General features: G+C 42.2%; 1 protein-coding gene across 1 annotated transcript in view; it reads right to left on the bottom strand.

Moving 5' to 3' along the window:
• LOC124613489 (gustatory and pheromone receptor 32a-like) overlaps positions 1–24,095 on the bottom strand; it is a 31,722-nt gene extending 7,627 nt beyond the window's left edge. Inside the window, exon 1 of the mRNA XM_047142197.1 lies at positions 23,852–24,095. Within this exon, the coding sequence (XP_046998153.1) occupies positions 23,852–24,095 (244 nt within the window). The remainder of the gene's footprint in view (positions 1–23,851) is intronic.
• Positions 24,096–24,380: the final 285 nt, after the last annotated feature.

Here is a 24,380-nt window from a genome sequence, read left to right as displayed (position 1 = left end):
GTGCTTTCTTTGCGCCAGCGGTCACTTGCAATGATGTTACCCTCTCCGAGTTCAGTTTGAGGACTTATTAGAGACAAGACTTGAGTGTTGTATCCTGGGTGAATGATTATTCAACGAGAACAGACTTTTTTTCTTTTTTTTTAGGCGAGAATTCGAAGGGAGAGTTTTCCTTTCCTTCTGAGTTCGTGAGAGTGGCAGGCAGATTACACGGTCCCTCATGAACCCCAGAATGTCTCATTTCAAAATACAATCAATATAAAAAGGACAGATCAAGGAGAGAAAGTAACATTTCAATATACGCATACGTATCTGCTGTATGAATTACGCCGACATAGAGCACATCGTCACTCTCTGCCACTTGGCGGTATATGAAATCGTTAAAAACCGTTATTTCATTTCTGGATCTTACTTCCCCTGCAGTTACTACTGTATACAGTATCATCAGTAATGTCCTACAAAAAAGACACCTATGAGCCTGCTGTCTATAACGTACAAAATATTCATAAATATTTTCAAATGGATAGCAAAAAAAATTCGATATTAATCAGAGAGAGTATCAAGCTGATTTTACAAGTCGATCTGGCGCTATGGAATACTGGTATTTCGCGAACGAATAGTGGAACTGAGCAGTCACAATGAATTTTAACTTCCTCTGCGGCTGACAGAATTGCGTGGGATTTTGTCACAGTTCTACAAACCCTTCCCTTCAGTGAAACAATCACTGAATCAGTCTACGGGTTAGCGCAGGAGATTTTGAGGTGTCTCGTATTTACTTCATGGTCATAACATTAAAGTGACGTAGATATTTGTGAACTCTGGTCCCACACACAGTGGTTACTGGGCTGTTCGCTGGGGCTCACCTCAAATCAATTGTTTTAAATGGCCTTTCAAGGGACGATTGGCTGCTTAAGAGAGAGCCAAGTTAGCGCTATTATACGCAGAAACAAATACGCAGAAAGAAATTTATATGACCATTTTAATAAAAATTGGGCTCCCGCTAAACACACAATATGTGGCTAGTATCAACTATTGGAAAATAGCGGGATATTGAAACCAAAGTGGCTACGTGTCCTTCACATTCGATCACCTGAAAATGTGGAAGCTATGCGGGAGAATACTACACCGCTCTCTTCAACACGTTCTTCATTCAGACCTTCATTTTTTGCTGTACAAAATGACAGTGCTCCAAACTTTCTCTATTAGCAGAAAGGAGACAGACGTAATTCTTCTGCTCGGGTTATGCTCAGGGAAGGAGAAGGATTTCCTCACAACTTCTGGATCTCTGACAAGGCTGACGTCCATGTTAATGGCGTGGCCAGCAAATAAAATGTCATGTTTTAGACCGCTGAACGTCCATTGACCTTTCATGAAGGGACAATTACGGCTAAAATGTGTTTTAACTGCCATATCAAGCCACGAATTAATTGGACAGTAAGTTCCTGGACTTTGTTCTACTCGACTGCCAACGCACACGCTGGCGTTTGTGCAAGATGGAGCCCACTCACAGACAGCCAATGTTGTTCTCGACTTTCAGCATGAAGCATTTTGAGAAAGAATGCTTTCTCGCCGCTTCCCTAAGTGTCTTCAGTGTGGTCAAATTTAGCAAGCTGACTGCCCCATCATCAACCACTGTGATTATTTTCTTTGAGGTTATTTAAAAGATGAACTCTTCCGTCAGCATCCTCGAGATCTAGTGGAACTCAGAGCTCGAGTCATGGAAGCGTACAACGCAAAAGATGTAGAACCGAGCCGGCGAGTAGAGCGGAATATGAGTGTTCGTCTTGAACAACCACGATAGCCACATTGAAAATGTTCTCCATTGATATCAATTCTCCATGAGTTTATAACTATATTTATGTAGTCCGTGATGTTATGTGTCACAGTAATAAAATAAATTTTAGTATACAACATCTATTGAACCACCCAGTACGTTACTCCGTAGAATAATATATGCATCTCATACATTTATTATACTATGATGAAAACATATACATGCCGACAACACGTTTGGACAAATGTGCACAATCACAAGCTCGTACAATCTTACATCTCCAAATCTAGTTCCCCAATCGCGACATCCTACGTTTAGTGAATGGCCATTAACGTTCCTTTGTAAGAACAAGAAGAACAGTCAGCAACGGCGTGGTGGATCGAGTGTAAGGAGGCGCCACAGTCACAACTCGCAGAACTAGCGCCACCCCACTCTTGTTTTAAATAACCACAGTTGCCTTGTTCTTCTCATATATGGTTCACGATCCTCCAAGGACTTCTGGGGAGATCAAATTCTTGTATCCACGTGGAATGGTTTTCGAATAGATGACTGCTGACTACAGATTACTGCTCCCACTGGATTTTCCGTGAGCGGTTGAAACTGCAAAAAATCCCAATAAGCTTGTTTGCTATACATTACGGCAGTTTCATCGATTTCAAGTGTTGCTGTTCTTCTTAAGCAATATCTCGACGAATGGATAGCTGTGGGTTCTTCTGGAAGTTGATGAGACCTTCAGGAGAGGCTCCGACGTTCTTAGAGCTGGAGGTAAGACGTTTCTGAGAACAGTAACTGACTTCATCAGAATACGAGGGTTATTCGCAAATAAGGTCCGATCGTACGCAAAATAGAAATTACAGGGAAAACCAAAAACGTTTTATTAGCAACAATTTGCCTTACCTTCCTACTACGTCTGTTCGACTTCGAAAATTTGTCGTATCGTTTTAACAAATTGCAATAACTTCGTCATAGAAGGCAGCCGTCATCGCCTCCTTCCACTTCTGTACGCTGATCTGCAGGCCATTGTCTGTGAGCAGAGATGATCATGAGAGGGAGCCAAGCCCGGTTTGTACGGTGGGTGACCAAAAAGTTCTCATCGAAAACGCTACAGGGGCCTCCTCATTGCTACTGCAGTGTGTGGCCAGCAGTTCTCTTTTTTTTTGGTCATCAGTCTACTGACTGGTTTGATGCGGCCCGCCACGAATTCCGTTCCTGTGCTAACCTCTTCATCTCAGAGTAGCACTTGCAACCTACGTCCTTAATTATTTCCTTGACGTATTCCAAACTCTGTCATCCTCTACAGTTTCTGCCCTCTACAGCTCCCTCTAGTACCATGGAAGTCATTCCCTCATGTCTTAGCAGATGTCCTATCATCCTGTCCCTTCTCCTTATCAGTGTTTTCCACATATTCCTTTCCTCTCCGATTCTGCGTAGAACCTCCTCATTCCTTACCTTATCAGTCCACCTAATTTTCAACATTCGTCTATAGCACCACATCTCAAATGCTTCGATTCTCTTCTGTTCCGGTTTCCCCACAGTCCATGTTTCACTACCATACAATGCTGTACTCCAGACGTACATTCTCAGAAATTTCTTCCTCAAATTAAAGCCGGTATTTGATATTAGTAGACTTCTCTTGGCCAGAAATGCCTTTTTTGCCATAGTGAGTCTGCCTTTGATGTCCTCCTTGCTCCGTCATTGGTTATTTTACTGCCTAGGTAGCAGAATTCCTTAACTTCATTGACTTCGTAACCATCAATCCTGATGTTAAGTTTCTCGCTGTTCTCGTTTCTACTACTTCTCATTACCTTCGTCTTTCTCCGATTTACTCTCAAACCATACTGTGTACTCATTAGACTGTTCATTCCGTTCAGCAGATCATTTAATTCTTCTTCACTTTCACTCAGGATAGCAATGTCATCAGCGAATCGATCATTGATATCCTTTCACCTTGTATTTTTATTCCACTCCTGAACCTTTCTTTTATTTCCATCATTGCTTCCTCGATGTACAGATTGAAGAGTAGGGGCAAAAGGCTGCAGCCTTGTCTTACACCCTTCTTAATACGAGCACTTCGTTCATGATCGTCCACTCTTATTATTCCCTCTTGGTTGTTGTACATGTTGTATATGACCCGTCTCTCCCTATAGCTTACCCCTACTTTTTTCAGAATCTCGAACAGCTTGCACCATTTTATATTGTCGAACGCTTTTTCCAGGTCGACAAATCCTATGAAAGTGTCTTGATTTTTCTTTAGCCTTGCTTCCATTATTAGCCGTAACGTCAGAATTGCCTCTCTCGTCCCTTTACTTTTCCTAAAGCCAAACTGATCGTCACCTAGCGCATTCTCAATTTTCTTTTCCATTCTTCTGTATATTATTCTTGTAAGCAGCTTCGATGCATGAGCTGTTAAGCTCATTGTGCGATAATTCTCGCATTGGTCAGCTCTTGCCGTCTTCGGAGTTGTGTGGATGATGCTTTTCCGAAAGTCAGATGGTATGTCGCCATACTCATATATTCTACACACCAACGTGAATAGTCGTTTTGTTGCCACTTCCCCCAGTGATTTTAGAAATTCTGATCGAATGTTATCTATCCCTTCTGCCTTATTTGACCGCAAGTCCTCCAAAGCTCTTTTAAATTCCGTTTCTAATACTGGATCCCCTATCTCTTCTAAATCGACTCCTGTTTCTTCTTCTATCACATCAGACAAATCTTCACACTCATAGAGGTTTTCAATGTATTCTTTCCACCTATCTGCTCTCTCCTCTGCATTTAACAGTGGAATTCCAGTTGCACTCTTAATGTTACCATCGTTACTTTTAATGTCACCAAAGGTTGTTTTGACTTTCCTGTGTGCTGAGTCTGTCCTTCCGACAATCATATCTTTTTCGATGTCTTCACATTTTTCCTGCAGCCATTTCGTCTTAGCTTCTCTGCACTTCCTATTTATTTCATTCCTCAGTGACTTGTATTTCTGTATTTCTGATTTTCCCGGGACATGTTTGTACTTCCTCCTTTCATCAGTCAACTGAAGTATTTCTTGTGTCACCCACGGTTTCTTCGCAGCTACCTTCTTTGTACCTAAGTTTTCCTTCCCGACTTCTGTGATGACCCTGTTTATGGATGTCCATTCCTCTTCAACTGTACTGCCTACTGCGCTATTCCTTATTGCTGTATCTATAGCGTTAGAGAACTTCAAACGTATCTCGTCATTCCTTAGTACTTCCGTATCCCACTTCTTTGCGTATTGATTCTTTCTGACTAATGTCTTGAACTTCAGCCTACTCTTCATCACTACTACATTGTGATCTGAGTCTATATCTGCTCCTGGGTACGCCTTGCAATCCAGTATCTGATTTCGGAATCTCTGTCTGACCATGATGTAATCTAATTGAAATCTTCCCGTATCTCCCGGCCTTTTCCAAGTATACCTCCTCCTCTTGTGATTCTTGAACAGGGTATTCGCTATTACTAGCTGAAACTTGTTACAGAACTCAATTAGTCTTTCTCCTCTTTCATTCCTTGTCCGAAGCCAATATTCTCCTGTAACCTTTTCTCCTACTCCTTCCCCTACAACTGCATTCCAGTCGCCCATGACTGTTAGATGTTCGTCCCCCTTTACATACTGCATTACCCTTTCAATATCCTCATACACTTTCTCTATCTGTTCATCTTCAGCTTGCGACGTCGGCATGTATACCTGAACTATCGTTGTCGGTGTTGGTCTGCTGTCGATTCTGATTAGAACAACCCGCTCACTGAACTGTTCACAGTAACACACCCTCTGCCCTACCTTCCCATTCATAACGAATCCTACACCTGTTATACCATTTTCTGCTGCTGTTGATATTACCCGGTACTCATCTGACTAGAAATGCTTGTCTTCCTTCCACTTCACTTCACTGACCCCTACTATATCTAGACTGAGCCTCTGCATTTCCCTTTTCAGATTTTCTAGTTTCCCTACCACGTACAAGCTTCTGACATTCCACGCCCCGACTCGTAGAACGTCATCCTTTCGTTGATTATTGAATCTTTTTCTCATGGTAATCTCCATTCTCATGGAGAAGGAAAATACATGGCAGGTAAGTTATGTGGGGGTTCGTGAAATCAGGTGAAACTTCGCAGCGGTTACCCATACTTGGCGGGAGACACTGCTGTTCTAGGCATCTTCATGCCATCATTACGAACTCAGAACTTAAAAGAGCGATGTGACGCGATGGACAGGCACTGCCCAACACATCTGGGCAAAGCTTCATCGGATTTTCAATGTCGTTTCCATTTCGCAACCCATCGGCCCTTACTTTCCGACTAACCCTCGTAGAAATTCCAAACAGAGAGACGAGGCAGGCCAGTCGGAGATCGTATCGTTAATATTGTTCTCGGCAGTCTTAAAAGAAAATTTCAGATCGTTAAATTCGGTAAACGAAGAAGAAATATACTTTTATCCAACGTGCACGCACCTTCTTTGTGTTGATGAAGACATAGTACTGTTTTCCTCTAGTGAAGATCTACCACAGGAAAGAATGGCAGAACTTAATACAGCAAACGTCATTCTACTCCTTTAAATCAGTAGGTCTAAAATAATGAACGCTGAAAAAGTTGGAAAGATAGTTGCACATATTAAGATTCAGATCCAAGAGTAAGCAGATGAATTCTTCTTCTTATTTCAATTGAGGATGGCGACAGGCTAAATAAATGTATGACAATGAGGTAATGCATAAACTGTACATGCAGTAACATGAGCATCGGTGAAGGAAACAGTATCTTGAATTAGAATCATGATATTATGAAATTTTGTTAGATGAGCGTCACAGGTTTCTCATTGACGCATGACGTAAGGTTTAACTAACTCAAGATCCTTAACTCTAAGCGATGCTTGTAGCTATCTGAGAATTCTCTAATCCACTTCCGATTTGAACTTTGGAATGGAAACTATATCCTGCAAGTCTTCTCACTGCTTTTCAAACATAGAAATTCAATTCCACATTAAAAATTCCACAATTTCTGTTTCTCCGTAAATGTCATTTATCTCTAAATTTCGACATTTGAAATCTAGCTCGCCCAACTCTAAAGACCGCCCTTTTGCCTCAAAAAATGAAATACAACCTCCAATAATCACTTCCAGTCATTAAGGTCTATACGAATACCTGAACTTATCATCCATTGTTATGGTACAAACTGCTAAACTGTTACGTTAATAATTTAAGTGCCAATACACTTGTCTTTGTCGCTAATTACCAAAGAAGTATAACGTCAGACCTCATAAGAAATGTTTTAAAACTAATTGTGACGAGAACCACAGAACGACAGACAAGGTAACGATTAAAGTTATCTTCCTTCACTGGAGGCTTTACATCGTCTCAATATAACATTTTTTTAAAAATACGGTGTTTTATGAGAGATAATAAATGGTGCCTCTGGTCTTGTAGCATTTGTCTACGACGTCAGAGATCCCACGAGGTTAACGTGGAGACTCCATTATTCGCTAACAACATTAACTCCAATAATACATGGGATGTTAAGGTCAATTATATTCAAAGTACTGACGTCTGATTTAATATTTCTGGTCATTACTATAACAGAGGTTTGTTGAACTATTGAAGGCAGCAGGGATAAAATATAGGAAGCGAAAGGCTGTTTACAGCTTGTACAGTAACCAGACGGCAATTATAATAGTCGAAGGACATGAAAGGGAAGCAGTGGTTGAGAAGGGAGTATGACGTTGTACATCTGTCAGATACTGCAAACGACTTGAGAGAGCAGTTGAACAAAATGGATAGTTTCTTGAACGGAGGATATAACATGAACACCAACAAAAGCAAAATAAGGATAAGGGAATGTATTCCAATGAAATCAGGTGATGCTGAGTGAAATACATTAGGAAACGACACTCTCAGAGTAGTGGCTGAGTTTTGCTGTTTGCACACCAAAATAACTGATGACCCATAATTTACAGGGGATGTAAAATGTAAAGTGGCTATGGCAAGAAAAGCGTTTCTAAAGAAAAGAAAATTGTAAACAGTGAGTATAGATCTGAATGTTAGGAAGTCTTTTCTGCAAGTATTTGAATGGAGTGTAGCCAAGCATGAAAATGAAACACGAACGATAAACAGTTTCGACAAGAAGAGAATGTGGTGCTCAAGAAGAATACTGAAGATCAGGTGGGTAGATTACGCAACTAATGAGGAGGTACAGAACAGGGAGGAATTGGCAGAAAATAATTTTTTGTCACATTCTGACTCGAAGAAGAGAGCAGCTAATAGGACACATTCTGAAACATCAAGGGTCGCCAGTTTAGTATTGGCGGTAAGTGTGGGAGGTAACAATTGTAGAGGGAGACCAAGATATGAATAAAGTAACCTCGTTCAGATTGAAGAACGTTGCAGTAATACTCAGAGATGAAGAGGCTTGCACACGATAGAGTAGCATGGAGAACTGCATGAAACCTGTCTTTGGACTGGAGACTACAACAACATATAAGTTTGCAGCATCCTCACGATAAGAGCAGCTTAGCCAATGCCTTAGCTCTGTCATCCACATCGTTTCATCATTGTGACATATTGTGGTTGCTGAATAACGCACAGAGCGTACAGCAACGATGGACTGGTGGCGCGTACCAGGCTCTAGTTTGCAATCTCCTGGTTCCTCATACTTGCACTTGAGTACCCTCAGGCAATATCCCATTCGATATTACCCATTGGCTCACATGGCTTACCGAATTTCATAGACTGGTCGAGTCTGTGGAGGACACGACGAGGAGTCCCATCTCTTCACGCTACCAGTTGCAACGTTTACGCTCAATCATCAGTGGAAACCTATTTTGTTATTTACACCTGAGTTGTCTTACATTGGAGATGTACAAAACTCGAGTGTTTTTTATTCATATTATAACGCGAAGCTAATACTCTCTATTCAGGAAGATCACTACACATCACATATTCATCTATATTGAAAATATGTGTTACATTTTTATCTACTTCTTACGTAAAAGTACTTGTTTGTGAGGCTGTTACTTAGCTGCGAAAGTATCTATATTTTGTATGTTGGTGACATTTACATAACTTGTTGAAAGGATGCTGTCAGTTCTCATTAAACGACTATGAAGCTTTGTACAACAGTGAGTAAATTGCGTGAAACACTTTAGTACATGTAAACATTTTTTAAAAGAGGAATCACATTTACGCTCCGCAAAAGAGATCTTCGATGACTCGATGGAGACATATCAATTATGATCTGAAATACATGAAGAGGATTATTCAGAAGAGGATACTGGTTACATACATTTCAAGGCAAAGAAAAGCGTTTTTGCATATATATATATAGTGGTAGATAAGGTGACCTATTCTCATTGTTACTGTTTTCATTATTGCAATTATATGTTATTCATATCATATACAATTCATTTTATTTGCGTTTCAAAGGCTTCTACTTCAATTTGTTGTATTGCAGGAGTTTGACAATTCGAATTTTCAGGTCACGATTCTTTGAAATTAATATTCTTTAATTGTGACCTTCAATTGTGAGTTTTAGCACTTTTGTAGATCATTCATAAATATTAGGCTCTCTTAGAATGATGGCGAATGTTTTCCAAAGGTCTCAACTGAAAGTATCCTTGGCTTCACACATCATTTACAAAACAAATATCCCTTATAGATTTCAAATATTCTTATGCTACGATTTGCTTCCTAGACTTATTAGATCTACTTTTCACCTAAGGTCATGTTTTTTCACTACTTTGATCCATTCGAAACTATATATTTATTGTGGGGCATAGTAGACAATCTGTCGATGAGATTAATCCCCTGGAGTCAATATTGGCACTTAGCTCCCAAATACTTGGTACAGGTGTCTTGCGTATACCGCGATGCACTATATCAAGTTACATGTGCATTGCGCATTGTTCTTAGGCAGATGGGAGAACTGTATTGAACTTCACAAACTGCATAGGAAAAGTCTCAGTGTATAATTACTGTAACATCTAACAGAATGGGCACTTATGTTCGTTCATAACATCTAAAATCACTAAACGGTCTGCTTTCAAAGTTTCTGGGTACAGAAAGTCTCCTCTCGAGTGCAACAATTATGCAGTATGATTCTTGTTATAATTATAAATAGATAGTTTTGTTTCATGACAGCTGATGGTTTCTGACATAACATTTAACACACACATATACACAATTTAGGGTGCATGAGGAAATTAACGAATCAATAAATTTACTTATAGTTCCCAAATATCGTCCAATCCTCAAACAGTAGGAATACACGTTAGTAGGGGAACAAAGACTGTACCAGCGCAGTTTTTTATTATGGGTTGCCACATTCAGGGGCAAGTATACATTCAGAGGCAGACCTATGGTTCTCATATGATTGACAGGTGCTCAACCTATTGTTCTGCCAAGCAGATTATGACTCCATGAAGATAATCCGTCCATAATCCAATATTCAGTTAAGTGGATGTTGATGTCACCCTTATCCTCTCACCCCCTCGAAAACCTGGCATCAAGCACAATATCTAATTAGCTGATTCATATTATTAATTAAATGGAGGGAAAGTAATTTGTGGTAAATGGCTCAATTGCGCTACCTTTAGTATTCACGAGCTGCTTCAGGTTATTCAAAAAGCCCTCCTGCCCCGCTACCATCATATCAATTTGATTTCCTACCTCAGCTTTCCTTTCCTCCCACCCACTTCTGGATATATTTATTGTTTGACTGAAGTAAAATGGAATATTGTTTAAACAATTTAAACAATGTGATGAATATTGTTCATTTAAAAATTTACAGGATATGAGGTGGTATATGGAATATAGTTAATTTAAGTAATTTGTCAGGAAATCGACTGCAGTGCATGGACTATTAAAAACGATTGCGATGCTTTTTTCAATCAGACCGCATAAAGAAACTCATAATTACACTGTCACAGATCGCGTAAACGTATCACAGAACACTCCTTGTGTCTCACAACCCATGCAGGTTACCCGGCTGCATGTCCCAGGGCCTGTGACGTCTGTCGGCTGCCTCACCATGCATGCCTGTGCAGCAAGACGCTTGGGCTTACGCCAAGGGGGCCACGCAACCGCCAGGATCCTTGCCGGCCGCTGGGAGCAGCAGTGAGCTGATCCCCGGGACCAAAAGCTTCAGGAAGCGGCAACCCTTTGACAATTGATACCTGAGAAATTTCAGTTGGTTTCTCCCGCCATCTAAAGTAGTCTGTATGCGTGAACAAACCTGTCAGATACCACTTGAGAGACGCCTTCCTTCCAAAGCAAACATCTGACTGGGAATTGATCCAGTAATACTGCTGAAGGTAATAAATAATTAATTTTAGTCACATTATCGAAATGTAAGGGATATAAGGCGGACGCCGTAGTTATTTCATACACACACACACGCACAATTTGACAATGTTTGAAAAACAGAAGCCGGCTGATTCGAAATACACTATAAAATAAGATCATTGCGTAGAGAGGGTTGTAGTTTGCTTTGCAGATGCCACAGTATCTAGCATGGAATATTTCCTTTCACCTTGCACTGTAAGCTGTCTCAGCTCCTCTGGCACATTTTCTTGTGGTACACTTCAAGTTCTGCTTCAGGAGTTATTAAATCTGGTGCAAAATGTCATGCCTTGAAGATGTTACAAACGTTGCTTTAGAATATGTGCCATGGCAAATATAAATTAAATCCTTAATACAGCGTGTAAAGAATTTGCTTCACACAGTTTAAAACTACTCGACATAAAAGATATTGACAATTTGCAGTAGTCTGCGTGCGTAAAAAATAGTATTATGTTCATGACAAGAAATTTCATTAAATATTCCAAACCTATTATTATCTGACGTCACGATTGGAAGCTGTGATGTATGAAATAATAGTTGCAATTTCGGATTTCGGGATGAATTTATACCGTCATGGTTATAGACTTCCCTACAGCTAGAGGTCCGCTAAGTGTACTGCCTTTTTTTAAAGTATTATAGTATTCCTAAGTGGACTGTTTCTCACCAGGACGAAGAAGGAAGTAGGAAAGGGTCTACCACGATCTATTCACGGCTACATGCCTGAGAAGGCTGAAAACAGTCTAACATCCCACATACTCACCTTCCGGACGTCCACGCGCAGTGCGCTGTGCCGCAGTACAGCGACAATGCTCAGTGCCCGGAGATAACTAATGCCGGAAATGCGGCCAATGGTTGCAGTTGCCGAAGGTAGTGTGTGCGAGAGAGAGGCACGTCAGCCATGGTGGATCTTTCCATGGATGACATGAGTGGTAGAAACTCGAATGCTATCAGTACCCCCAGCGCCAACTCTCGTCATATTGAATCTTCTCAAATTACGATGGGGTATACATGCAACACACGCGGTCCCAAAGGCAGCTCAGTGCCAACTGGATATTAGTTCACCTCCGGTAGCAATGATCCCATAAGCTAAAAAACAAAATCATGGAAACCACCAAAATCTGATGTAAGACGTATTTATTTATTGATAGACAAACAGTCTCGGTCAAGCGACCAACTTCAAGACACAGAGGAACATTTCATCAGTTTACACTGTAGCATAGATTTCAGATCAAGAAATTACTGTATTCTTTACGCTTCCAACAAGAATGTCTATCTACATCTACATTTATACTCCGCAAACCACCCAACGGTGTGTGGCGGAGGGCACTTTACGTGCCACTGTCATTACCTCCCTTTCCTGTTCCAGTCGCGTATGGTTCGCGGGAAGAACGACTGTCTGAAAGCCTCCGTGCGCGCTCTAATCTCTCTAATTTTACATTCGTGATCTCCTCGGGAGGTATAAGTAGGGGGAAGCAATATATTCGATACCTCATCCAGAAACGCACCCTCTCGAAACCTGGCGAGCAAGCTACACCGCGATGCAGAGCGCCTCTCTTGCAGAGTCTGCCACTTGAGTTTGCTAAACATCTCCATAACGCTATAACGCTTACCAAATAACCCTGTGACGAAACGCGCCGCTCTTCTTTGGATCTTCTCTATCTCCTCTGTCAATCTGACCTGGTACGGATGCCACACTGATGAGCAATACTCAAGTATAGGTCGAACGAGTGTTTTGTAAGCTACCTCCTTTGTTGATGGACTACATTTTCTAAGCACTCTCCCAATGAATCTCAACCTCGTACCCGCCTTACCAACAATTAATTTTATATGATCATTCCACTTCAAATCGTTCTGCACGCATACTCCCAGATATTTTACAGAAGTAGCTGCTACCAGTGTTTGTTCCGCTATCATATAATCATACAATAAAGGATCCTGCTTTCTATGTATTCGCAATACATTACATTTGTCTATGTTAAGGGACAGATGCCACTCCCTGCACCAAGTGCCTATCCGCTGCAGATCTACCTGCATTTCGCTACAATTTTCTAATGCTGCAACTTCTCTGTATACTACAGCATCATCCGCGAAAAGCCGCATGGAACTTCCGACACTATCTACTAGGACATTTATATATATTGTGAAAAGGAATGGTCCCATAACACTCCCCTGTGGCACGCCAGAGGTTACTTTAACGTCTGTAGACATCTCTCCATTGATAACAACATGTTGTGTTCTGTTTGCTAAAAACTCTTCAATCCAGCCACACAGCTGGTCTGATATTCCGTAGGCTCTTACTTTGTTTATCAGGCGACAGTGCAGAACTGTATGGAACGCCTTCCGGAAGTCAAGAAAAGTAGCATCTACCTGGGAGCTTGTATCTAATATTTTCTGGGTCTCATGAACAAATAAAGCGAGTTGGGTCTCACACGATCGCTGTTTCCGGAATCCATGTTGATTCCTACAGAGTAGATTCTGGGTTTCCAAAAACGTCATGATACTCGAGCAAAAAACATGTTCTAAAATTCTACAACAGATCGACGTCAGAGATATAGTTTTGCGCATCTGCTGGACGACCCTTCTTGAAGACTGGGACTACCTGTGCTCTTTTCCAATCATTTGGAATCCGCCGTTCCTCTAGAGACTTGCGGTACACGGCTGTTAGAAGGGGGGCAAGTTCTTTCGCGTACTCTGTGTAGAATCGAACATGTTGTATTAAATAAAATGCGCCTAAGTCGTCAGTAAATTTTAAACATCAACCACTGACATTCAGTACTGATAAATTGTTAAATCAAAGGTAAGATATTTCTCACCCCCCGAGCTGTTGATAAAATTAACTATGGTGGTAATTTAATGCACCTCTCGTACCCGACATTGATACTGCATTTCCGCTGCGATTGGTAACGACCTCGGTAGATGGAAATGACCAACTACCTATCGTACAGAACTAAAATTGGCTCAGCTATGGAGAAAAAATTCACAAAAGCAAGATTCACAGCCACAGTTTTAGAGGTTTATATGCCTAGTAGCTCCATAGATGCTGAAGAGGTTTATAAATGAATGTAAGGTGAGATAACAAAAACTATTCAGATTTTTAACGAAGACAGAAATGTAATAGCAATGCTTGACTGGAATTCTAAGGTATAAAAAGAAAGATATGGATTACATGAAGGGGAACCGTGGCATCTTTCGTATATCTTAGGATAATGTGACAACATGGGAATTCTATGATGTGCATAGAACTAGTGAAGCAGAGGCCATCTTTTGGAATTTCTATGTTGTTGCATTATCCCAGGCCATACCATATATTTACCAGGGCTTATCGAGCTACCCTTCTCATATATATATATATATATATATATATATATATATATATATATATATATATATATATATATAAGGTGTTATCAGTGTTTAAAATATGTTCTCCGCCAAATGCTATCCATCCTTCCATTCTTTCCACAATGGCCCTTGCTTCACTAGTCCAATGCACGTTGTGGGGTTTCCATTTTGTCGCATTACCCTAAGATATATTATATTTGCATAGTTTTATATATATCCTGGAAGGATGTTTTTATTGCCGTGTCACTGAAATTGCAATCAAGTCAAACCACGTACTGTTGCTTCCTGAGCGACTGTCATACGGACACAGAAACTACTCATAGAAAATTGACCAAATAGACAGTCTATAACTCACGGAATGAAAAATGTTGAGCTTAAACCATTGATGAAGGTAATCAAAGTTTTCTCTCAGAAATTCGTATAAAATGTTTTCCGAATGTTTTTCAGTAAACTTCAAATCAAAACATTCCAAAGAACATTTGGATCACTTGATCCACTGGTATGAGCAGTTTCAAGGCCACATATAAGTGAAAGTGTCGTTTTTCCAATCACACGTTCCTGCCAAGTGGTTGTGTTGTGAGCAATGAATGTCGTTTATGCTTTCACAGGGATATATCACTGAAGGAGCAAAAACGAAAAAAAAGGGGAAACTTAGCTTATTCAGAATTATATAATACGGGCCGTGCCCCTGCAATTGAGAAACTGAATTAAGACGTCTGAAGATTAAAATTGCATTTAAATAGAAACAGAGACATGACAGTGGTACTAGGCCCACGGCTACAGCTTCTGTTTACCAGAGTGTGAGATAAACCCTCCAAACAAATGAATTCTGACTGCCTTAATAAAATTCTCTAACAGTAAACATTCCATAAGTATGAGATGAGCTGTTGACAGAAATCTCTTATCTTTGTTGCACACTACTCTTATCTAGTACACCATATTAAGAATTCATGTAGCGTTATTGATTTCAGACAGTATTAAAATTAAAGTTACAGATCTCATATTGTACTTCAGGTTCATTTGTTTCGGTCTGTTGAGAGCTACAATAGCATAATGGCACTTCAGAGCGACTTTTCGAGCTGAGACGGCAGGATGCGGCCACGCCGCTGTCATGGGCGCTCACCTGGTTTCGAACGAGGGACCTTTTCCTGTCTACTTAGTCTGAGCAGCCAACAGCGCACCAGCCGCTCGTCCCTGCTCTTCAGCAGTCCTGACCTCGAGTCCGGGCAACACCACTGTCGTGCCACTGTGACGGAGTGACCTTCGTTATTAGGGAAGACTTGGTGGACGGCCGCGACCGCTGTGAGGCCGCATCCTCACGTCGCAGCTCGCCTCACGCATCTGATCCGCCAGCGCCACACTCTGTCTCCCGGGCAGCCTCTGCAGATACGACTCCGTAGTATGGAATACAATCAGAAAAATATCTGAACCATATGAATTAGTAGAGAACAAAAGGGGAGTTGTTGTATCTTCACCTTTACCTGCTTCTGCTGCAGTAAACAAACCCCACCTTTGGCAGACAACCCAACCCACGTCCAGTCAGCCTACTTATCTCTCCTTTGCACTGGTGTCATGAGTGACACTTCCTCGAGAAGGCGGATAAAGGACATAATCCTGGTCACACAGGTTAGCCTGCTGGGGCCTCTGGGTTGACGGTGGCTTCTCTGCCCCATCAACGGTGTCTCTTAAGTCAGCAGTGCAGCTGGCGGCACCAGCGTCCATCCGGTCGAACTTATGTCTCCACAGATGATGAACAAAAGCTAGACGTGCCGAGGGTCGACCTCAATAGCCTGCACTCCCACTAGATAGTTGCGAATGGCACAAGGGCTGAGACTACACACTGGACTGTCAGCAGCCCGCACCCAGCTATCAGACATTTGTTAACAATATATATGAAGATAGTAACTGTTCTCGAAAGAACAGATATCATTGATGACCATCCAGCTCCTCTAGAATATATGATAATAAATTGAAACCCTCAGCTGCCGACAGGTATTGTTGATAAACCTCGATGGGGGCAGCTGTAAAGGTGTGCCCCGACTGGGACTCGAACCTGCGATCTCCTGCTTACATGGCAGACGCTCTATCCATCTGAGCCACAGAGGACACAGATGAATACTGTAGTGTCGCGGAATAGTAAAAAGTTGGAAACGTGGAAAATGGTCACAGTTTCGTTGCCTATGCCGAGAGCCACAGGCAGTAGGTTAGCCTAGAGGTAAGACGATTGCACATGTATGGAATGTGTCGTCACGCCGGGGCAATGGCCTGGTTATACACAACAGGCGAGAGCGAGCTGCTTAGCCTGCAGGTTTGTGTTGGACGGAGGCTTTTGTAGAGTGCAAGACAGGGATATAGCGTCAGCTGTACTGCATTTCACAACTTTGCGTAAGTCTGCCGTAACAACACGTAACTCTGTCGCCCTAAGGGGCGAGTACGACAGATGAATCAGCAGTATAAGTGGAACGAATGCGTTCATTACAAACGAGCATGACGTCAGGACGTCGCTCGTGCTTCCTTTAAATACGCCAGCTTTGATAGCAACAAGGCACTCGCAGTTAGACTTACAGTTAGATGCGTATTGGGTCGCTGCATAGCGCTCAGCTCGGTGATCGACATGTTAATCATTATTAAGGAGATGTTACAGTAAGGGTGGCCCATCCAGCAGCAGACGTGAGGGGACAGTACTAGCTCTGGTCCTCTCCGCTGCAGCTGTCAATCATCAACCCAGGATTAGCAGACATCGCGGCAGACTCGCTCGCCGCCAATGCTAACCACATCAGTGAGCCATCATCGAGATCGTGTGGGGCCTAGACCCTGTGCATCCGCCATAACAACCGGGTGAGCCGACGACGCGGGTGGACTGCAGCCCGTTCCACCCGTCCACCGCGGACGAGCCTCCAGGAGGAGCAGGGAAGAAGACGGGGTAGGATGGAGTACACTCCGCACTACGAGAACGCCTCTCGTGCCGACAGCGCTTGGACTCCAACCAGGAGCCTCCCGCTGTCCACCGCCGAGCCGGCCGGCCAGCCGGCCGAATTATGAAGTAAGGATATTCCTCCGCTACGTCACAGCACGCGGCGCTGCGCTAGCAAGACTGTGCGGCCCGGAGCTGGTGTCATCGCTACGAGTCAGCGAGGACTCAAGGAAAGTCGTTGATATCACCAAGCTCAGCCAGCCTGTGTTATGCGGGCCACATTGTACTCGGCAGGAATAAAGGTTTTATGAATTAATAATTTTTCTTTGGCGTTTCTGACACGTCCACAGTCATTTCCTAGCATCTTGACAACTGGAGAGGTCACCGCTCGGCCATCCAGTCCACCATAGGCGACCGGGACCTGAGGGCACCTACAGTACTGCGACTACAGGAACTTATCCCTTGCAGGTTTCCCGTGAGACCCACATTCCCAACTGTCCACAAATTACACACATAATGTACCTAACAGAGCCGGCCGTAGTGGCCGATCAGTTCTAGGCGCTACAGTCTGGAAACGCGCGACCACTACGATCGCAGGTTCGAATCCTGCCTCGGGCATGGTTGTGTGTGATGTCCTTAGGTTAGTCAGGTTTAAGTAGTTCTAAGTTCTAGGGCACTGATGACCTCAGTAGTTTAGTCCCATAGTTCTCAGAGCCATTTTTTACCTAACATATGTTTGCCCATCCATTCCTTACTCGCGCTCATTAAGGCAATGATTCCCGTAAGAGTTCAGGCAACCTGTGTGCATTCGCACAGACGAGTGCAAGGGGTAAGTCACTGCAGTGGCACTATTCATCTGTGTCCTCGGTGGCTCAGATGAATAGCACGTCTGCCATGTAAGCAGGAGATCTCGGGTTCCAATCCCGATAGGGGCACCCATTTTCAGCTCTCCCCATCGAGGTATATCAACAACACCTGTCGGCAGCTGAGGGTTTCAATTAATTATCATTTATTCTAGAGAAGCTGCACGGTCATCAATGATATCTGTTCTTTCGAGAAAAGTTTTATATATAGTTAAAGACTACCCAGCCATTGACCTTCGTCCGTGCGAATGCCCACAGGTTGCCTGAAATCTTACGGTAATCGTCACTTTAGAGTGCGCGAGTAATGAGTGGACGGGCAAATACCTGTTATGTACATTACGTATATAGACTGTGGATAGTTGGGAATGTAGCTCCTGCGGGAAGCATGCAAGGGATAAGTCCCTGCAGTCGCGCTATTCGTGTGTGTCCTCGGTCGCTCAGATGGATAGAGCGTCTGCTGTGTAAGCAACAGATCCTGGGTTCGATTCCCGGTCGGGGCACACATTTTCAGCAGTCCCCATCGAGGTGTATCAACAACACCTGTTGGCAGCTGAGCGTTTCAATTAATTATCATTTATTTGTTAAAAAGCTTGGGTATTTTTGCTGGCGCTTCCCGTGCGTTCTGCGGCTGTGGGTATGGAAATAACGTCGTGTCGTGGTTTTCTCTCGCCGTCATCTCTACTAGTGACTCAGGCTTCCATATTTTCACCTTTCAGAGGCTCTTTTTTTAAGGTATGGAACCTGTATATTTATTATTGCGCAGTGCATAGGCCTCCTTACAACGTTCTTCTTTATCGCTAGTATGACTATATCTCCCAGCTTCTGTGATTTCATTGTGCTCCGTATGCAGACTTGGGGCTATGTCGTTCCCCCGCGCTGGCTAGCTTCCATGTCCGCCGCAATTCGCTCAGTATTCTCCCCTAGCTGGCAGTCTACACGCCATTGACACAGGTCGTTCGGCTTCCGTGAGCTGCCCAGATAGCACCTGGACGAATTTTTAGTGTCCACTGAACTTACCATAACAGAACATAACTATATACATAAACTGAGTGAGTTTAAGAACATCCTGGTCTATGTAGTTCTCAGAGAACTCTACAGGATGTGTTGTAATGTCAACAACTTAAAAGCTTTTTTTTTATTGTTGGATGATTACAATCTCATCCAATGATGACAGTACGATACAGGAAGATAAGTGTCAAGAACACAACAATGTTTTGTGGTACACACAAAAGAATTGTCTGAACTAAAAGGAGATGAGAGGATGAAAATCACTTGAAGATTTTATAAATGGGAAGTTAAGTCTCAAAAACTCAACAATATTTTGGAGTGTACGCAAGAGAACTGTCTGAACTCAAAGGATATAGGGGGATGGAGATTGGTGAACTGATGTCAAGCAAATCAGAATAGAAAAATTAGCAAATGCCGCTTCAACATGCTTCAGTTACAAATATCACCATATTGCGTTGAGAAAATATTACAGAGCTGAAGCGCTTTTACTATGATCGAGTAGGTTATCTGGAAGGATTCGCGACAGAAATATTTCGCATTCCTGCAGTCAATCACTGGATACATCATGAACGCTTTGATACATCATCCTCACCAAGAGTAACTTACTATGCCAATGATAGCTCTCTCCCATGTACATCTGGAATGACATTAGAAAGAAATTAATGCTAAATACATTTACACGCTGCCACGAAAACCAACAAGTTCACTCGGAACGGAAGAAATGCAGCTACAGTTCAGTGACACTGATGTACATACGCCGGAAATTTGAGAGAGCGCGCTGAAAAGTAGTTCCGATGAACTTTTTTACGAAATCTTAGAGCTTTTTCAATAAAACAAACGTTGTATTTCTCTGACAAGTGATCAACTGCAATTTGCTGAGTTTTGTGGTGTTAAATATTGGAACCGTTATTTATAGGATTTGTTCTCCTAATTGTACCCGTAAAACTTATATGATTTGTAAAAAATAAGTAAAAACGGAAGTAGTAATTCTTATATTCCAAAAGGTCAAATTGAGGTTTTCTCTGGCTTGGGAGTATCCTTTCATCAAAATCATTATGATAGTACTTATGTTTACTATATAGTATGCCATCATTTAATTTCTACCGTGTAACGGAACAAGCTAAGGTGGTGCACTGAAAATAATCAGCACCACTGTCTATACATAATGTACTTTGTCTAATAGTGCAGCTGATGGTGTACTCTTCAATTGAGTTGCGGTTGAGTTGTAGAACCCATATACGATATTCAGGCAGTAACGAAATTGAGTAAAGTTGATTATGTGTGAAGAATACCTTAAAAGCCTGAGATTCTCCAATTTCCACCTCTTTTCACTTAATATTGTGTTACGGTGGAATATTCTAACGTTCCTTCCTCTAAACACATACGAATGAGAATAAAATTCTTCATAATTGGCCTTTGAAGTGAATTTAAAATTAATTAGCTCTTGTAATTCCACAGATGAAACTTCTAGCAATATTATAGCGTGGTACTTTCTGACGATGATGATGATGATGATGTTGTCTTCAGTCGTGAGACTGGTTTGATGCAGCTTTCCATGCTACTCTATCCTGTGCAAGCTTCTTCATCTCCCAGTACTTACTGCAACCTACATCCTTCTGAATCTGCTTAGTGTATTCATCTCTTGGTCTCCCTCTACAATTTTTACCCTCCACGTTACCCTCCCATGCTAAATTTGTGATCCCTTGATGGCTCAGAACATGTCCCTTCTTCTTGTCAAGTTGTGCCACCAACTCCTCTCCTCCCCCCCCCCCCCCCCCCCAATTCTATTCAATACCTCCTCATTAGTTATGTGATCTACCCATCTAATCTTCAGCATTCTTCTGTAGCGCTACATTTCGAAAGCTTCTATTCTCTTCTTGTCCAAACTATTTATCGTCCATGTTTCACTTCCATACATGGCTACACTCCATACAAATATTTTCAGAAACGACTTCCTGACACTTAAATCTATACTCCATGTTAACAAATTTCATTTCTTCAGAAGCGCTTTCCTTGCCATTGCCAGTCTACATTTTATATCCTCTCTACTTCGACCATCATCAGTTATTTTCCTCCCCAAACAGCAAAACTCCTTTACTACTTTAAGTGTCTCATTTCCTAATCTAATTCCTCAGCATTACCCGACTTAATTCGACTACATTCCGTTATCCTCGTTTTGCTTTTGTTGATGTTCATCTTATACCCTCCTTTCAAGACACTGTCCATTCCGTTCAGCTGCTCTTCCAGGTCCTTTGCTGTCTGACAGAATTACAATTTCATCGGCGAACCTCAACGTTTTGATTTCTTCTCCATGGACTTTAATACCTACCCCAAATTTTTCTTTTGTTTCCTTTACTGCTTGCTCAATATACAGATTGAATACCATCGGGGACAGGCTACAACCCTGTCTCACTCTCTTCCCAACCGCTGCTTCCCTTTCATGCCCCTCGACTCATAACTGCCATCTGGTTTCTGTACAAATTGTAAATAGCCCTTCGCTCCCTATATTTTACCCCTGAGACCTTTAGAATTTGATATCTTATGGTATTTTTATTGCCTGAATTGTGTACTAGACTCTCGCTTTTGTTTGCCAATTGAGCAATTTGAACATCAGTAGGCCATTAGTACTATTATTTTGAGTATAAAAGTACGCCATTTCACAACACATTTGTAGCATTAAAGTAACAATCTGACGCTGAAGATGTCAAGAAGGATTTTACTGAAACAGACGCTGTCCGTGGGGTGCGAACTGTTTATCGTATTAAATGGGTTCATATCCTGTTTTAATGCTTCTGGCATAGATTACACTAGTTTTCTCCAGTTCGGTCCCACAGCGTCAGTAAAGGTGGTTCTGGAATGTCAGCTACTTTTATATAGTGTTGGGATGAGACTCGGGATAAATGTAGCAAAACAATCTCACTATACGATCATTATTCCGCAACCATCTTCAGTGGCATATTAAATGCCCTAAAATTACATTCGTTTTCTTTTTCAAATGTAAGACTAAATTATGTACTTTTTATTGAAATTGAAAAGGTGCGAATGCTACGATCAGATTGCACGTTGTCGTGTAATTGCAGGTCCTCTTAACAGTGTCTGGAAAAGTTACATATCAAGAGAGTTGTAAGGAGTAATCGCTGACACTTCTCACATTTATGCGCTTGCCTTTATGAATTACATTCAAATTTTCATCAAAAGGGTCTTAATACGTATTTTATTTATCTCTTTAATGATATCTTACATTCCATGAACAAGGAAATTCCAGCAAAAGGCTTTACTATATGTCTCAATAATCAGCTGGAATGACATTACATAAATTGTACAGTATTTTAGTAGGAATATTTCACACAGTGAGTTCAGTTTTTTGATCTTGGATATTCTGCAACAGCTACAATGCTTTTGCCTAAATTCTATATTGGCAACCGGATCACAGAATCACATTTTCGTAACCCATTACTTGACCCCAACTGCGACATAAGTTCAGATTTGGCTCAAACCCTACTGTGTAACGATACAAAAGCGTAGAACCATGCGAAGTCGCCCTTGGGCTCGACTACGCTTCGACCAGCAAGATGTCGATACACGCGAAAGAAGGTCAGTTTCCGGCCGCAAGGGTGTGACACTCAACGTCCCAAGAAAAGGACTGGTATCGTTGAAGCTCTTTATGATACCTCTTGAGGCTTCCCCTTGTCGATTCTGAGCGGGAGTGTGTCTGAAATGTTTTCCTCGATCATTCACAGGAAATCCGCGTGATTTCTATGTTGAACGAGGCGGTTCTGATCTGCCGCCTAGAGAAGAAATCAAATGTGAATAAGAGGGGCTGTGACGACGTTCCTATATTGTGGCACATCCACGGTGACGAATACCCGATTTTCCATAAAATTTGTTGACAAAGTGACATGATTAACCCACTTTACACGTCACATGAGCTTCTGAGCTCTGGCCTTGTTCCCGCGTATGTCGACACCTTTATCGTCGAATCCATGGGTTGCGTCGCAGGGCGCCACGCTTTCGTACCGTTACAGAGGATGTTTGTAGCCACCTTCGAGCCAAATTTTTAACTTATGTATCGTACCTGGCGACAATTAAGACTTTCAAAAAAATGAACCTTTATGCGCAGGTGAGTTACAAGAGCTTCATGAGAAAATCTGCTGCAAAGACATGGGTACAAAAATGTTCAAATGTGTGTGAAATCTTATGGGACTTAGCTGCTAAGGTCATCAGTTCCTACGCTTACACACTACTGAACCTAAATTATCCTAAGGACAAACACACACACACACACACACACACACACACACACACACACACACACACACACACCCATGCCCGAGAGAGGACTCGAACCTCCGCCGGGACCAGCCACGCAGTCCATGACTGCAGCGCCCTAGACCGCTCGGCTAATCCGGCGCTGCTAGACATGGGTACAACACTTCGTAACATTCAAACGCTAAAGACGTCAGTCTAGAAATTATAAAAGAAATTTCTATTACGTCATACTGTAAAAATGCTGTTATGTTACATTGAAGTGTATTAATTGGTTCTGAAGTTTCCCGGCAGAGCTTCTGCTTGTGGCTGCGTGATCAACTGCTGCACGAATCGCCTTGCTGCTTACTGAGACTGGGCAGACCGAACTCGACGAGAATGACGAGGTAGATGGAGATGGCGATGGCGGCGATGCAACTCGTCAGCAGTGACCTGTCAATGTGGAAGAGTGCGGCAGCACTGTAGCTGATTCGGTCGCAGCTCAGCTGGTGGGTGAAGTTGTGCAGATCCGTGTGGAGCCTACGGTCTTCCAATGGAGTCACCAGTAGCAGCAACTTACCAACCAGCTGCTCGATATGGTCGACCTCCCGCATCACCGCGTCACTACTACACGCTATGCTCAATAGCCGCCAAAGTGAGAAGAACGACCACGGTAGATACTCCAATAACACTTCTCCTGTCGATAGACTTGACGCCACTGATCCGTTCATGAGATATTGGACCAACATTACGTAAGCGTTCATTACGATTTCAGAAAAGAACACGTTACTTCTGAGACAACCTGCACCCCATACGCTGCACTGGCAGTCCTTCCCAAGTAACGAAGGAGACAATGCGAGTTCTGTAAACTAGCCAGAGAGGTGTGGCGTTCAAACTTT

This window comes from Schistocerca americana, chromosome 4, assembly GCF_021461395.2.
Source record: "Schistocerca americana isolate TAMUIC-IGC-003095 chromosome 4, iqSchAmer2.1, whole genome shotgun sequence".
In the NCBI taxonomy this organism is placed as follows: domain Eukaryota; kingdom Metazoa; phylum Arthropoda; class Insecta; order Orthoptera; family Acrididae; genus Schistocerca; species Schistocerca americana.
The sequence above is the reverse complement of the archived record's forward strand: the minus strand, read 5'-3'. Positions and strand labels throughout refer to the sequence as shown.